This window comes from Panonychus citri, unplaced genomic scaffold (assembly GCF_014898815.1).
Source record: "Panonychus citri isolate SS breed McGregor unplaced genomic scaffold, ASM1489881v1 Contig00041, whole genome shotgun sequence".
Lineage (NCBI taxonomy): Eukaryota > Metazoa > Arthropoda > Arachnida > Trombidiformes > Tetranychidae > Panonychus > Panonychus citri.
In genome coordinates, this window is record NW_026515446.1 from 65,479 (window position 1) to 78,204 (window position 12,726).

General features: G+C 34.0%; 2 protein-coding genes and 1 pseudogene across 2 annotated transcripts; 1 reads left to right on the plus strand and 2 right to left on the minus strand.

Moving 5' to 3' along the window:
- Nucleotides 1–5,300: 5,300 nt before the first annotated feature.
- LOC128398024 (transmembrane protein 179-like) lies at nt 5,301–7,463 on the minus strand (annotated as a pseudogene).
- A 90-nt stretch (nt 7,464–7,553) lies between these two features.
- LOC128398026 (60S acidic ribosomal protein P2-like) lies at nt 7,554–8,363 on the plus strand. The gene is made up of 3 exons (XM_053358832.1): nt 7,554–7,697; nt 7,794–7,967; nt 8,068–8,363. Exons 2-3 carry the CDS (start codon nt 7,796–7,798, stop codon nt 8,238–8,240), a joined length of 345 nt encoding a protein of 114 aa, XP_053214807.1. The 5' UTR covers nt 7,554–7,697; nt 7,794–7,795; the 3' UTR covers nt 8,241–8,363.
- Nucleotides 8,364–8,462: 99 nt separating this feature from the next.
- LOC128398019 (E3 ubiquitin-protein ligase TRIP12-like) lies at nt 8,463–12,722 on the minus strand (the record flags this gene model as incomplete). The annotated part of the gene is given in 4 exon segments (XM_053358824.1): nt 8,463–9,498; nt 9,607–9,753; nt 9,848–11,933; nt 11,935–12,722. Coding segments are annotated over 4 exon segments (3,696 nt in total), but the record flags the coding sequence as incomplete, so codon positions are not given.
- Nucleotides 12,723–12,726: the final 4 nt, after the last annotated feature.

Genomic DNA, 12,726 nt, shown 5'->3' on the forward strand with positions numbered 1-12,726 from the left:
CTTGCTCAACAATTGCATATGAACATTTGATGATCCAAAGTGCCTTATATCGATTTGTGGTGTTAAAAAAGAATGACAATTGTCGTTCATAATAGAGATTTGAACCAATATTGTAAATAAAATCGTTAGTCTTGTTGGCTAGATTCTTTACAATACAGAACTCTGCTAAAAATGGTGATATGATGTCGTTCATCTCGAAATGTAACACGATTGACTTATCAAGCGTTTTAGGAAAATATTCATAAAAGTCTTCAGTGGTGACGACAGTGAGTGGACTTGACGAGCCGAATGATTCATTTACTTGTCGAATACATAAGTTTTGTGCGAAAATAGAACAATTGACTCCGGGATGTGAATTTAGATCAGACCATTTGTCCACTGGTGTTGGTCGAAGGGATATCGAGTATTCAGTCGTGAACGATGTTGAAAATAAATGGAAAATGTAATGACCAGAAAATGAACAACAAAGAAACAACAGTAAACCAGATTTACTCTTAATTAGCAATAGAAACTTTCGGAGTCGAGATTGGTCAATATTTCCATTTTCAGCTCCATGTATCGAATATGATCTCATGAAATATATCACCAAGCCAAGAATGAACAACAACGAGATGAGAAGATAAACAGAATAATCGATGATTTCGAATGCAGATAGAATTCCCTTGTTAATTGAAGGGACAGACGAGTTTGGATAGATACTCACGAAGACACAATAACTACTCTTTACCACTGGACCAATGGATACATTTGGCAATGTTTGCGGGAATCCGCCTATAGATTGCTCAGGATATACCAGGTCATAATTGCCCGATAAAAAACGATAGTCAAATGTTACAGGGATAAATGAAAATTCTATCGCAAAAGTGTTTAGAATATTAGATAAAATGGCGAAATGAAGTCTTCCCGTTAGTTCAGATGCATTGTGACGAACCAAGAGAACTCTGAAAGGATCTTGAGTGAAGTTCATTTCTATTCTGACTTACGATTGGAAATGAATGTCCATTCTATTGAGGGTTTTGTTAACTTTGAAAATTTTCGAAAAGTTAATTTGTTTCTCTTTAGATTATGTATTTGGGACATTAGTACATTTTAAATCTATTATTATAATCGAGTTGTCATCTAACATTTTATTCATTTTACAACAATGAAAGAAAAACACCAAATGAATGAAATGCTTTTACTTGGATTAGTTTTAAATTGTCTTATTATGATCGATAATTTTACAATTGTCAACCTTTTTCGAATTATCAAAAAAAAAACTTTATTCTAATGTGATAAGTTTATTAAACGCTCATTTGGTTCATCGAGTTCTCATTTGGTTTAGTCAATCCAATAGATGTCACACTTTTCATGATGAGTTTTCATTGACTTTCTTAAGTTCTCAATTCATTTGGTCAAGTTTTCGATGAGTTTAGTCAATTAGCCTTCACGTTGAGTAAAAAATTAAACCTCTTCATTTAAATTCATTTTCAATTATTTTTTTAATTTTTTGAGATTCGATCAATTTTTTAATATGATTAATTTCATCTCTTCTCCAAGGTATTTGCATCTTTTTTCTTTATGCACCATATTCAAAAATTGATCGAGTCCCAAAAATAAACATCGAAGATTTTTCCTGAAAGGATTAGAAAAATTTTATTCTTTAACTTTTAATCTCTGAAACTATTGCTCCATTCAGCTTGCTAACGATTTCCAAACACCAACGGACCTCTTTTTTTAATTTCGTGGTAAAATATTCAATGATAAAAACAATAAATGCAAGAATATTAAGTGATACATGAAGATACAGAAAGTCAGAGAAATTAGAATCGTTAATTGGTCGAAATGAACTTTGAGGTTGAGTGTTCAGCTTTTCGAAACGCAAACATTGTGGAAATAGGTTTCTTAGTATTGGACCAAAAACCTTGTCGACACTTTTTAATATCGTGAATGGCCAATATCCTTGCTCAATACTTGCGTATGAACATTTAATTATCCAACGACTCTTATAAAGATTCGAGCTATTATAAAAGATTGCCCTTAACTCCTCGTAATAGAAACTTGTACCAGTATGGAAAAGAAAATTGTTTTTTCTATTTTTTAATGAATTTACAGTACAGAATAGCTTTAATATACTTTGTAGAAAATCGCTTGATCCAAAATTTGTTAGAATTGGTTTGCCAATATTATTTGCAATATATTTATTAAAATCCTTGAATTTCAAAGGAACGAGTGAATTTGATAAACCAAATGATTCATTTGCTCGATCCATACATATCATGTTTATAAAAGCAGAACAATTGCTTCCGGGATTCGAGCTTAGGTCAGGCCATTTGTTGACTGGTGGTGGTCGAAGGGATATCGAGTATTGAGTTGTGAACGATGTTGAAAATAGATGGAAAATGTAATGACCAGAAAATGAACAACAAAGAAGCAACAGTAAACCAGATTTACTCTTAATCAGCAATAGAAACTTTTGGAGTCGAGATTGGTCAATATTTTCATTTTCAGCTCCATGTATCGAATATGATCTCATGAAATATATCATCAAGCCAAGAATAATCAACAACGAGATTAACAGGTAAACGGAATAATCGATGATCTCAAATGCAGATAGAATTCCCTTGTTGATTGAAGGGACAGATGAGTTTGGATAGAAATTCATGAAGAAACAATAGCTACTCATTACTACTGGACTCATGGATATATTTGGTAATCCATAAATGAAGTCTCTTATGAGGTTTTCTTTAAAAATCAGGTCATAATTTCCCTGTGAAAAAAACAAAACATCAGGTTGATTTGCATGGCTTTCCGGGCGAACTGAAATCTGTATTGGAATGTTGCCTAAAATATTGGATAAAAACTCTGAGTGAGCTGATTGAATTAGCTGAGGAAAAGTTCCTTCAACAACCACGTATAAAATTTTAAAAGGATCTTGAGTAAAGTTCATTTTCGATTGGAACATCAGAATAGACAAACTTGAGGTGAAACTTTAACGAACAAAGTAAAGAACAAAATGAAATGAACAAATTGGAATCATTTCAATCATAATCTTGAAGTGTTCTTGTTTCTCTCTTAATGATTTTCTGGTAAAATTCAATTTCCATTATATTGATTGAATTACCATTTAAACCATATTCATTTCCTACTAATAAAAGAAGAGCACCTAATGATTGAATTTGTTATGATTGATTTTTGATTTTCGCATGATCGATAATCTAAGTTTTGCTGTAAATATCGAATTTCGAAAAGCTTCAATTCTAAATTAGGTCTTCTCAACACTCGAAACTCTTCACGATTTTACTTCCAAGCAAAGATTAGAGTTTTTACTCTTTGCTTTGACAGTTAGATTTCCATTTCATAACAATATCATTAGATTATCAAATCTTTTCTCTACAAAATGATAATGATTTTCAATCGAATTGCGTTTGTTTGTTGAACAAAATAAACGAGAAAAGAATCGTTGATGTGAAAGTTTTCATGTTGAGCATTTATAAAAATGATCGTTAAATCAACTATTGTTGATAGAAATTCAAACATCTATAACAAATCAACTTCGTTTATATTCCCTCGTCAATAACAATCCAATTCAAGATCATAACGACATGTAAGACAATTTACTAATTTCTAAAAAGTTACATGAGAATATAATTGTCATTCGTTTAGACAATTAGCTTAATTTCGCGTTTTCAATTATGTCTCGTCACTAGTTGTTCATCTCAATCTTTATATCATTGAAATAATTTCCCAATTCCAAATTAATTGTTAATTAAAATCCTTTTACTTTCCAATTGTTTATAATATAATTTATAAATAATTGCCACGTGAGACTAACAACCAACAATTAGAGTTATTAACTTTTACCAACCAAACTTGACCAATGAACTGAGTCAACACGTCAAAAGATAATCTAATGATATTATTAAGTAACTGTGATTTTTACAATTCAGTTAATCAACGATAAACAATTGAATTAACATTTTCCTGTAATCAGTAATTCAATAACTCATAATCATCATCATAATTAACAATAAACTCCCGTCTTGATGATGACGATAATCAAAGAAGGTGAAAGGAAAACTTTTCACTTTCCAGTCTTGATTGTAATCAACTGATTATTGTTGTTAATTGATTAACTCGACTGACAATTGGGATCATCACATTTAAATTAGTGTTAATCACTTTGATACTTGACTGTTTTATGATTGTTGAATTGTTGTTCATTGGACAAACTTACACAAGTGACCATTGAGTAAATTTGACTTAATCGATTGTTAATTTAGTGAATCCATAATTAGTTAATCAACAATGTCTCTAGTCAATTATTACTATCAATTTTATGAGAAATTGTTCTGGGGCGATCTCAAAGTGACCAGAGCTCAAGACTTTTTCCTGGTCAATAGTAGTTGGGGATTACCGTTCATTTTGGTCATTCAATTGACTTTTGTTATGTTCCTTGGACCCAAATGGATGTCAACTCGTAAACCATTTGACCTGCGACCTCTTCTAATTGTGATAAATGGCCTTCACTTTGGTGCTTATGGCTGTGGTATTCTGGTCATTGGATATGGAATTAGTTTAGGCCGTGATTCTTGGGCTTGTACGGCAAAACCATCGGACGATTTTCGTGATGATGTTATGCTACGAATCGCTTATGCCCTTTTCTGCATGAGAATTTTAGAATTGACCACACCCGTTATCATGGTTCTTCGAGGTAAATCAGGCCAATCGCCGATCGCCAATTCCTCTACAATGGATTCTACATCTTAATCATTTACCATTGCATGAATCGCTACTACAAAGATATGGTTTATCTTTATCCTTATACCGACGCGATGAAGATCACATTGAGATCGGGCTACTATTCACTCACCTCACCAGGACCTGATTTCCGTCGGTTCCATTGGCCTAAACACTACGTGACCATATTTTCACTAATTGTCGCTCTTTTCAACGTTTATCACCTAATCTACTTGATCGCCAATAATTGTGACGGACCGAAAGTGTTAATGTTTTCATTTCTAACTCTTGCCTTGGGCGAAATCATCTTTTACCTCATCAAACTTAGTCCACAATCAGGTAAACAAATCGACCAACAATCAATACAAAAGTCGTCCAACAAATTGCAATAGCTGATTGTTAACTCATCTCGAAGCTCTAATTGATCCGAACAATCAAGAAGCAACAACAACTGTAATCGTTCAAGTGGTCGAAGTTCCAAAAATAAAAGAAAACCGATCACGCTGATGATCAGAATTCAATCAAGAATATCGTTTCAATTGCTTCTTGTTGATAGTAATTATTGAATCTCGATAATTAGATTAAATTGAACAAAAAAGTTTAATCTTTTTAAATAAATACAAGATAAATATCTGTTAGGACGAATTGGTGTAAACAAGCCATTTTTGTCTATTTTTGGCGCAAACCTTTCCAACGGTCAGATGTGTAAAAATCCATCAACTTTCACCGAATAGATTATAAAGATTAACATTTTTTCTGCGATTTAGGTAACGTCATGGTGAAAAAATCTTTCCGGGTAATCAAATACGCATATATTAAGTCGGAGAGATTCATGTCTTCTTTTGACAAATCGAGAAACGGATCATCTCATTATGAGTGAAACTGATTAGGGTTTAAAGAGGGAGAGACGAAGATTAAGGTGGATTTTGTGGTGGTGGTTTTCGCTTGATATTATGAAACAAGAGGGAGAAAGAGTCTCCAAATAATTTAAATTGGCTTCTAAAGTGAGAAAGAAGGAGAGAGAGAGAGAGAGAGATGGAGAGAGGTAGGAAGAGAAGGAAAAATATGAAAACAACAATTTTTTGTACCTCAACAGTTAATACGGATCCCATGAAAGAATATCTGTTCAGTTTTTTGACACACTCTTCAGCCTCCTCAGACTTGTTCATATGCTTTTAAACATCAATGGAAAATGATGATCACCATGATGATGTAGATGATAAAAGTAGCAACGGGGTTCAGTAGGTTCAGTAATTGGGATGATATGATTATTTTTTCCAAAAAAACAGGCGTGACATTTGCAAGAGAGAAATAATTGAGAAGAGAGATAATTGTGAAATCTGACAAATTGTCATTACGATACTTACCACAAATCCATATCTACCGACTACATCACATTCTTTTACTTGTCCATACTTTCTGAACAAATCTTCGAGTTGATTTGATGTACAGTTATCAGGTAAACGTCCGACGAAAAGTTTTGTTCTCTGAAAAATTATGGAGAAAAACAAAGGTGTGAATGGATATATGGATGAGATAATCCAAAGAGATTAATAGAGGCCAAGATTGAAAGGGTTTAGAACAGTTTAACATACTGGGACATAGAGATGATCATTATTGTTGTTGTTGGTGTTTTGATTTGGTAAAGATTGTTCGGTGGTTTGAGATGAGAATGGAGATGACAAGGAAGATGAAGACGAAGTTGATGAGGATAATGATAATTGAGATGGTTGTTGTTGATGAGATAATTGTTCTCTTAGTAATTACTCTTTGATTGTTATTATTAAATATCTAAATTGTTGTAACCTTGAGAAGCGTAACGTTGACGATCTCTTGACATACTGATGATTAGATTTTCTCGTTCATGATAAATGGATAACTTTCGTCCAGCCAGAACCAATAGAAGAACCCAAGAAACGAACAATGTCCAAATACCAAACTAGAAAAGAAGATGACAGAAAGAGAAAGGTGAAAATAGAGAGAATATTTTTACAGGAGAATTGGAAATTTACCTGAACAGTTCCAATTGAATAAAGAAATTGGTTGTGTTAATTTCTTGATTATCTTGAGTGATATGAAGAATTCCTTGTCCAGCTTCACATGAACTGAATCTCTGTGAAACTGAGCTACACCATCGGGAAAATCCACTGGTCACAAAAATAGCATCAAGAATGGTCAACCCAACGAATAGAAAAGCAATAACAGTGTCCCAAAAGGCTGAAATGAAAGAGCTGAAAGACAAAACAATCCAATTAATCTTCATTTCATTTAACCAATTGTCTGGTTCTCTTCTTGCCTGTCAACACCTTTCCTTAGGAAATGTGACATTCTGATTAATTGTTCTAAGGAAACTAGAACGATAGCTGCAGATAGAATTGCCGTGTAAGTACAATATCCACAAGAGGCCCATGTAGGCACGAAATCTCCGGTGTCAAGAAAAACTCCCGAACTATAAAGTAAACAATTTCCTTTGAAATTTTTCATATTTACAATCAACGGAATTAAAACACAAAAAGATAAAATAAACGAAACAAGATAACCCGCGATCTGAGTTAATAGAAGAACATTTCCAATGGCCATGATTGAATTGGTTTCTTCAATTAACCATCAAAAGAAAAACAATCGGTAAGTGTGTTGAATAACCATTGGCTCCACCTCCAACCATTAACGCTCATCTTACCAAACAATCAATTAAAACAACAAAAGGTAAATTAGAATGAAGCAATTGATTAAAAGGATAATTAGCAGGAAAAGAGTAAAACATCAGCTGATTTTTTATTTTTCTTTTTAGTTTCTAATTAATCCACTAGATGGAATATGAGTGAATTCTAATTGATGATATTAAGAGACGAACCCTCATTTCCTTCATTTCCGTTTCATGTGAATTAATTTCTTAGTTTTCATTTAATTTAAACTAATTCAATTTAATTATCTTTTTTTTTGGTGAGTTCGAACAAGTTTCGTGGTCAAAACCTTAAGTAAGTAGTTTATTCTATTTGTTTGTATTGTCTTCATCTTTCTCTTGTCAAGTGCTCATCTCATTTTGTATTTTGTTTTCTTTTTCTTTGTAATAGAAATGCGTTACTTGAGTGCTTACCTTTTGGCCACTCTCGGTGGAAATTCCAATCCTTCTATTGATGATATTTCTGGTATTTTATCATCTGTTGGTATTGAGGTTGACAAAGAACGAGCCACTAAGGTTATCGCTGAATTGAAAGGAAAAAATGTCGCTGAATTGATCGCTGCTGGTAAGTTGTAGTGATAGTTGTTGATACTTTGAAATGAGAAAGTAATTTTGTAGATCAAAAATTGATTAATTGGTTTTTTCTTCTATTCTTTTCTCTTTAGGTTCTACTAAACTTGCTTCAGTTCCTTCTGGAGGTGGAGGAAGTGGTGGTGCCGCTGCTCCATCCGGTGATGCTGCTAAAGGAGATTCACCAGCCAAAGAATCAAAGAAAGAAGAAAAGAAAGAAGAAGAGGAAGAAGAAGATGACGACATGGGTTTCGGTCTATTCGATTGATCTCATCATTTACTTATCACTCAAAATTCTGTTTTTCTATTCCAATATCCAGTTTGGACATAGAAACGATTGATTATTTATAAAAATGATCGTTTAATAAACTATTATTGATAAAAATTCAAACATCTATAACAAATCATTGCTAATTACTCAAAACTCTGTTTATAGAATATCGTTTCAATTTTTCTTGTTGATAGTAATTATTGAATCTCGATAATTAGATTAAATTGAACAAAAAAGTTTAATCTTTTTAAATGAATACAAGAAATCGGTTTTGAAAATGAATAATGGATAAGGAAATTTGCATACATAGATTATTAATTATTTTCACATAATATTTTTTGTTGTATGGCCATTGATCAAAAGTTATTCGTTAATAACAATTGAGCGAAATGTTAATAACAGCGCTTTTATGCATGAGGAAGATGAGAAGAGTATGAATGTCAAAATAAATCGACTCGATTAAATTCCGATTAGGTATTAGATTAAAGTTATTTTTGCATTGTTAAGATTTTCCGTTGTTATCTCAAGTGTTGGCATTGTCTTTAAATGGTCACACTTTATTCTGGTGGCGAGGTTTGTATTAAGATAAATGGAAAGAGTGTTGTCCTTCATTAGCAGCAAAGATTAATTTCTCTCTCATTATATCGATGTTTGAATAATCAGGTAATTTCAAGTAATTAACACAAGTCATCACACTGGGCAGAAAATCGTCGGGATTTTCTCCAGGTTCAAATGTTTTCCTAACCACCGTCAATGGAGGAGATAAACTTTTCAATCCACCAACTGGAAGTCGAGGTGATCCGGTAACGAATTGTAAAAATTTACGTTGCTCTTCACTGTTCAATGAAGATAAAACTTGAAACAAATATTTGATTGCTCGTGAATCGTAAGTGTAACCATGATCAGGATGACAACAATCAATCAGAGTTTTCATGTCCCATGTTTGGTGACAAGAGCCACAGAAAAGTTGCTCCAATTCTTCCGGATAAAATATTTGTAATTGCGTTAAGGGTAAAACAGATTCGAATCCTTCTTTAAAAGCTTCCATTTGTCGAGAGACTCCTTCGATCATTGTCCAATGAACCATTAATCGTAAGTATTGATCGATATTCTCCAATGTAACACTCATGTCTTTACCTCCTTTACGAAGTTCAATTCCAGGGAAACCCGGAAGAGTAAAGTCAAGATGAAGATCCTCAATGGAAACACCACTAAGAGTTAATGAGTCATGATTCTCTTCGGATATTCCTCGTTTCTAGAGATGAAATAATAGAAAATGGTTGATTCAGTAAATCGTTTAATCGTTTAATCAGTTAATCAACTAATCAATTGATCAATTAAGTAATCAAAGTATAACAATTACCATGAGTTGTTTCTTTTGTGCAATCAAGAACATATTTGTCACAGATTTTGCTAGAGTTGCATCAATAAAGTGCATATCGGACACACTTAAGGTAGATTCTTGACCAAGGATCCACTTGTAGAATGGGACACTCAATGGTAAGTCAATCTAACCAAGAAAAGAGAGAAGAAAGAAGGAGAAAGAGAAATGAGATTATTAGTAACAAATGATCAAGTTAATTAATGAGATTTATCTCTCTTACCATTCTAGAATCACTCAAAGCTTTGGCCATGAATTTCCCGAGTAATCGATATCGACTCTTAATTTTAGACAATGAGGTTGTTTTAGTTGATTTACCAACAGGAGATGGAAATAAACCTTCAGATGAATAAATATATTGAACTGATTGTGGTTGATGATGAGTATGATGGTGATTATGGTGATGTTGTTGTTGTTGTTGTTGCTGTTGAGGTTGTTGGTTCTGAATTTGATGAAAGTTTTGATTCTGATTATTATAACGAATTTCTTTAGTGACCTCACTCTTTTTCAGATATTGAGGGTCAATATCAATCATCATTTCGTTTGATTCATAATCAAATAGATTCTGTTGTTGTTGATTTTGGTTTTGATTCTGATTCTGATTCTGATTCTGGTTCTGATTTTGACTGTGGTTGTGATTATGATTATGATGTCGTTGATGTGATGGTCCAGTTCGTGTAGATGACAATTTATCATTAGAATAAATTAAAGGCATAATAACACTCGATGAACTAATTGCTTCTCCTCTCCACATATCCAAATCAGCTCTTTGCATCTCTTTAGACACCAAAGCGTAAAACTCGAGTGTTGGTCCTAATCCAGTTCCAACTTCGTTCTCATATTGAATCTCAAGTAAAGCTTTTGAATTTCCGATATCATGGAAAACAGATTCCGCTTGACGAAGTATATCTTCTCGTGTCACTGTCTTCTTACGTTTGTCCAATCGAGGGGTCACTCTCTCACTCGTGTCACTAGAATTCAATCCTGGAGTCGAGTCCAGTAATCGTTGTAAGGCTCGATCCCGATCAAATGAGGTTATGTAAAATAACAGATGACGAGTCTCAAATGGAAACAGGAATGGACACACATACGCTATTTGGGATAACCATTGGGGCAGATTACCGGTCATTATTACAAGTGGATCTTGCAGTTGACGATTAGCTTTGGCTGTTAGTTTACTATTTACAAATTCACTTTGCAATATGGCAGGATTTGAACTAATTGGTAGATTGTAGAACCAACTCCAACACCTATTAAGTGCATTCAAGATTCTCATTAAGTTCATCACTTCCAATGAACAATCTTCAATGTTGACACATTTTGGCAATGAAGGAATCAGATAATTGTAAACTGTTGATGAGATCCGAGGAGTTTTACCTTCAATCCAAAGTTCATCTTTCTTACGATAGGAAGAAGATGATGATGAGGAAGTTGATGAAGATGAAACAGGGAAAAATCCTACTGGTGCTTTATTTGATTTAGATGATGATCGACGACTTGAAGAGCTTGTGGCAATTCCTGATGATGATGGAGTCATCATTGGGGGTGATAAAGGTGTAGATGAATAGGAATGAACATTTGATGATCCACTGGTTGTGGTTGAACAACTTCCTGAGCAATTCATGTATTGAGTTAATAAATTGGTTGATAATGACGAAGTCGATGGAGATCCTGTTGCATTGGATGATAAATCTGATAACAATGCTGCTGCCGAAATTGATCCGGCTCGAGTTAAACATCGACCACTTCGAGTCTCTATTGCCATTGAGAATGAAGGTGTTGCGGTAATTGCTGAAGATCTGATTGATGATGTATTTTGAATAGGTGTTGTTGAGGGAGATGAACGCTCACTTATTGAACGATAATAAATTGTGTGTGTTGTTATCCACATATTTGAGTTGCCCACTGGTGAGTCAAAATCGTTATCATTTTCAAGTCCGTCCATCATATGTGAGTTTCCTCCCGATGAACTGAATTGTCTTATCGCTTGATAAACTGTCATGTTATAAGGAAGAACATTATCATCGATTAAAAATTGAATCTTATGGCGACCTTGACCTTGATTCATAACAACTGAGGCCATGTTATCATCGAAATCATCATCTGAATTATCATCATCACTATTGTCATCTTCTTCCTCTTTAACTCGTCCATATCCTCGTAATAACAAATATCTTTCAATCGCTTGTACTAAGGCCAACGGATCAATTTTAACTGTTCCCCCTCGCCATTGTTTCAAATTTGTACAGTCTCGGTGTCTTTGTAAATTACACTTTAGTTGGTGGGTATTGAAAACTTCAATGCACTTGTCCTCTTATATTGCCTGTTCCGGTTCCAAGTACATCATGTACTCGAACAGGAAATTGTTCCAATTGGGAGATACAAGCATTCAACTTACAAACAAGAGTGGACATTGGTCGAACATCCAATTTCAATTCATTCTCGTCCATTATCACACTGTGATCATCCACTGGAGATCCAAGGAAAACATGAAGAAAACGTCGGATTCGGACATTTCTCTCTTCTATTTCTTCCATTTCTTCTTTGTCTCTTTCTTTTTCTTTTTCTTTCTTTTCTTTTATCTCTTTCTTCTCATCCTTCAAACCTGATAAGTATCCGATCAATTTACTGATTATCCCACAATGAATCAGTTCGAATGGTGAAATGTCTCCATCCAAGAGAACATTTCTAAACTCTTTCAATCCATCCAGATCATTTCCATTGTCAAAAGTTTCCATTGCTTCATTGATACGATTCAATGTGCTCATGGCTTCGTTCATTTCGTTCTCGTTGTCGAAATACTTTTCCACAAAAATTTTGGCCTGATCTCGAATCCAAATACGAATCTTTTCCTTGTTCCCGTTGGCATGAGACATTGGCGATGAGGCCGATGTTGAGGCTGGTGAGCAAGAGGTGAGTGAATGAGGAGATCGAGGAGAACCTGAAAGATGATGGTGAGAATGATGTGAGTGATGGTTGGTGTAATGATGATGAGCATGATGATGAGAAGATGAAGGCGAGGAAGAGGAAGAAGACGAATGATGACCATGGTGACCATGAGCATGATGTCCATGAGCACCATGTCCATGGTGTAAATGGTGA

What these genes read in the sequence shown, in the direction of transcription:
- LOC128398026 (XM_053358832.1), top strand. Translation starts at nt 7,796, where the DNA reads ATGCGTTACTTGAGTGCTTACCTTTTGGCCACTCTCGGTGGAAATTCC. An exon ending in CGCTGAATTGATCGCTGCTG is followed by an intron (nt 7,968 to 8,067) that starts GTAAGTTGTAGT and finishes TTTTCTCTTTAG; the next exon opens with GTTCTACTAAACTTGCTTCA.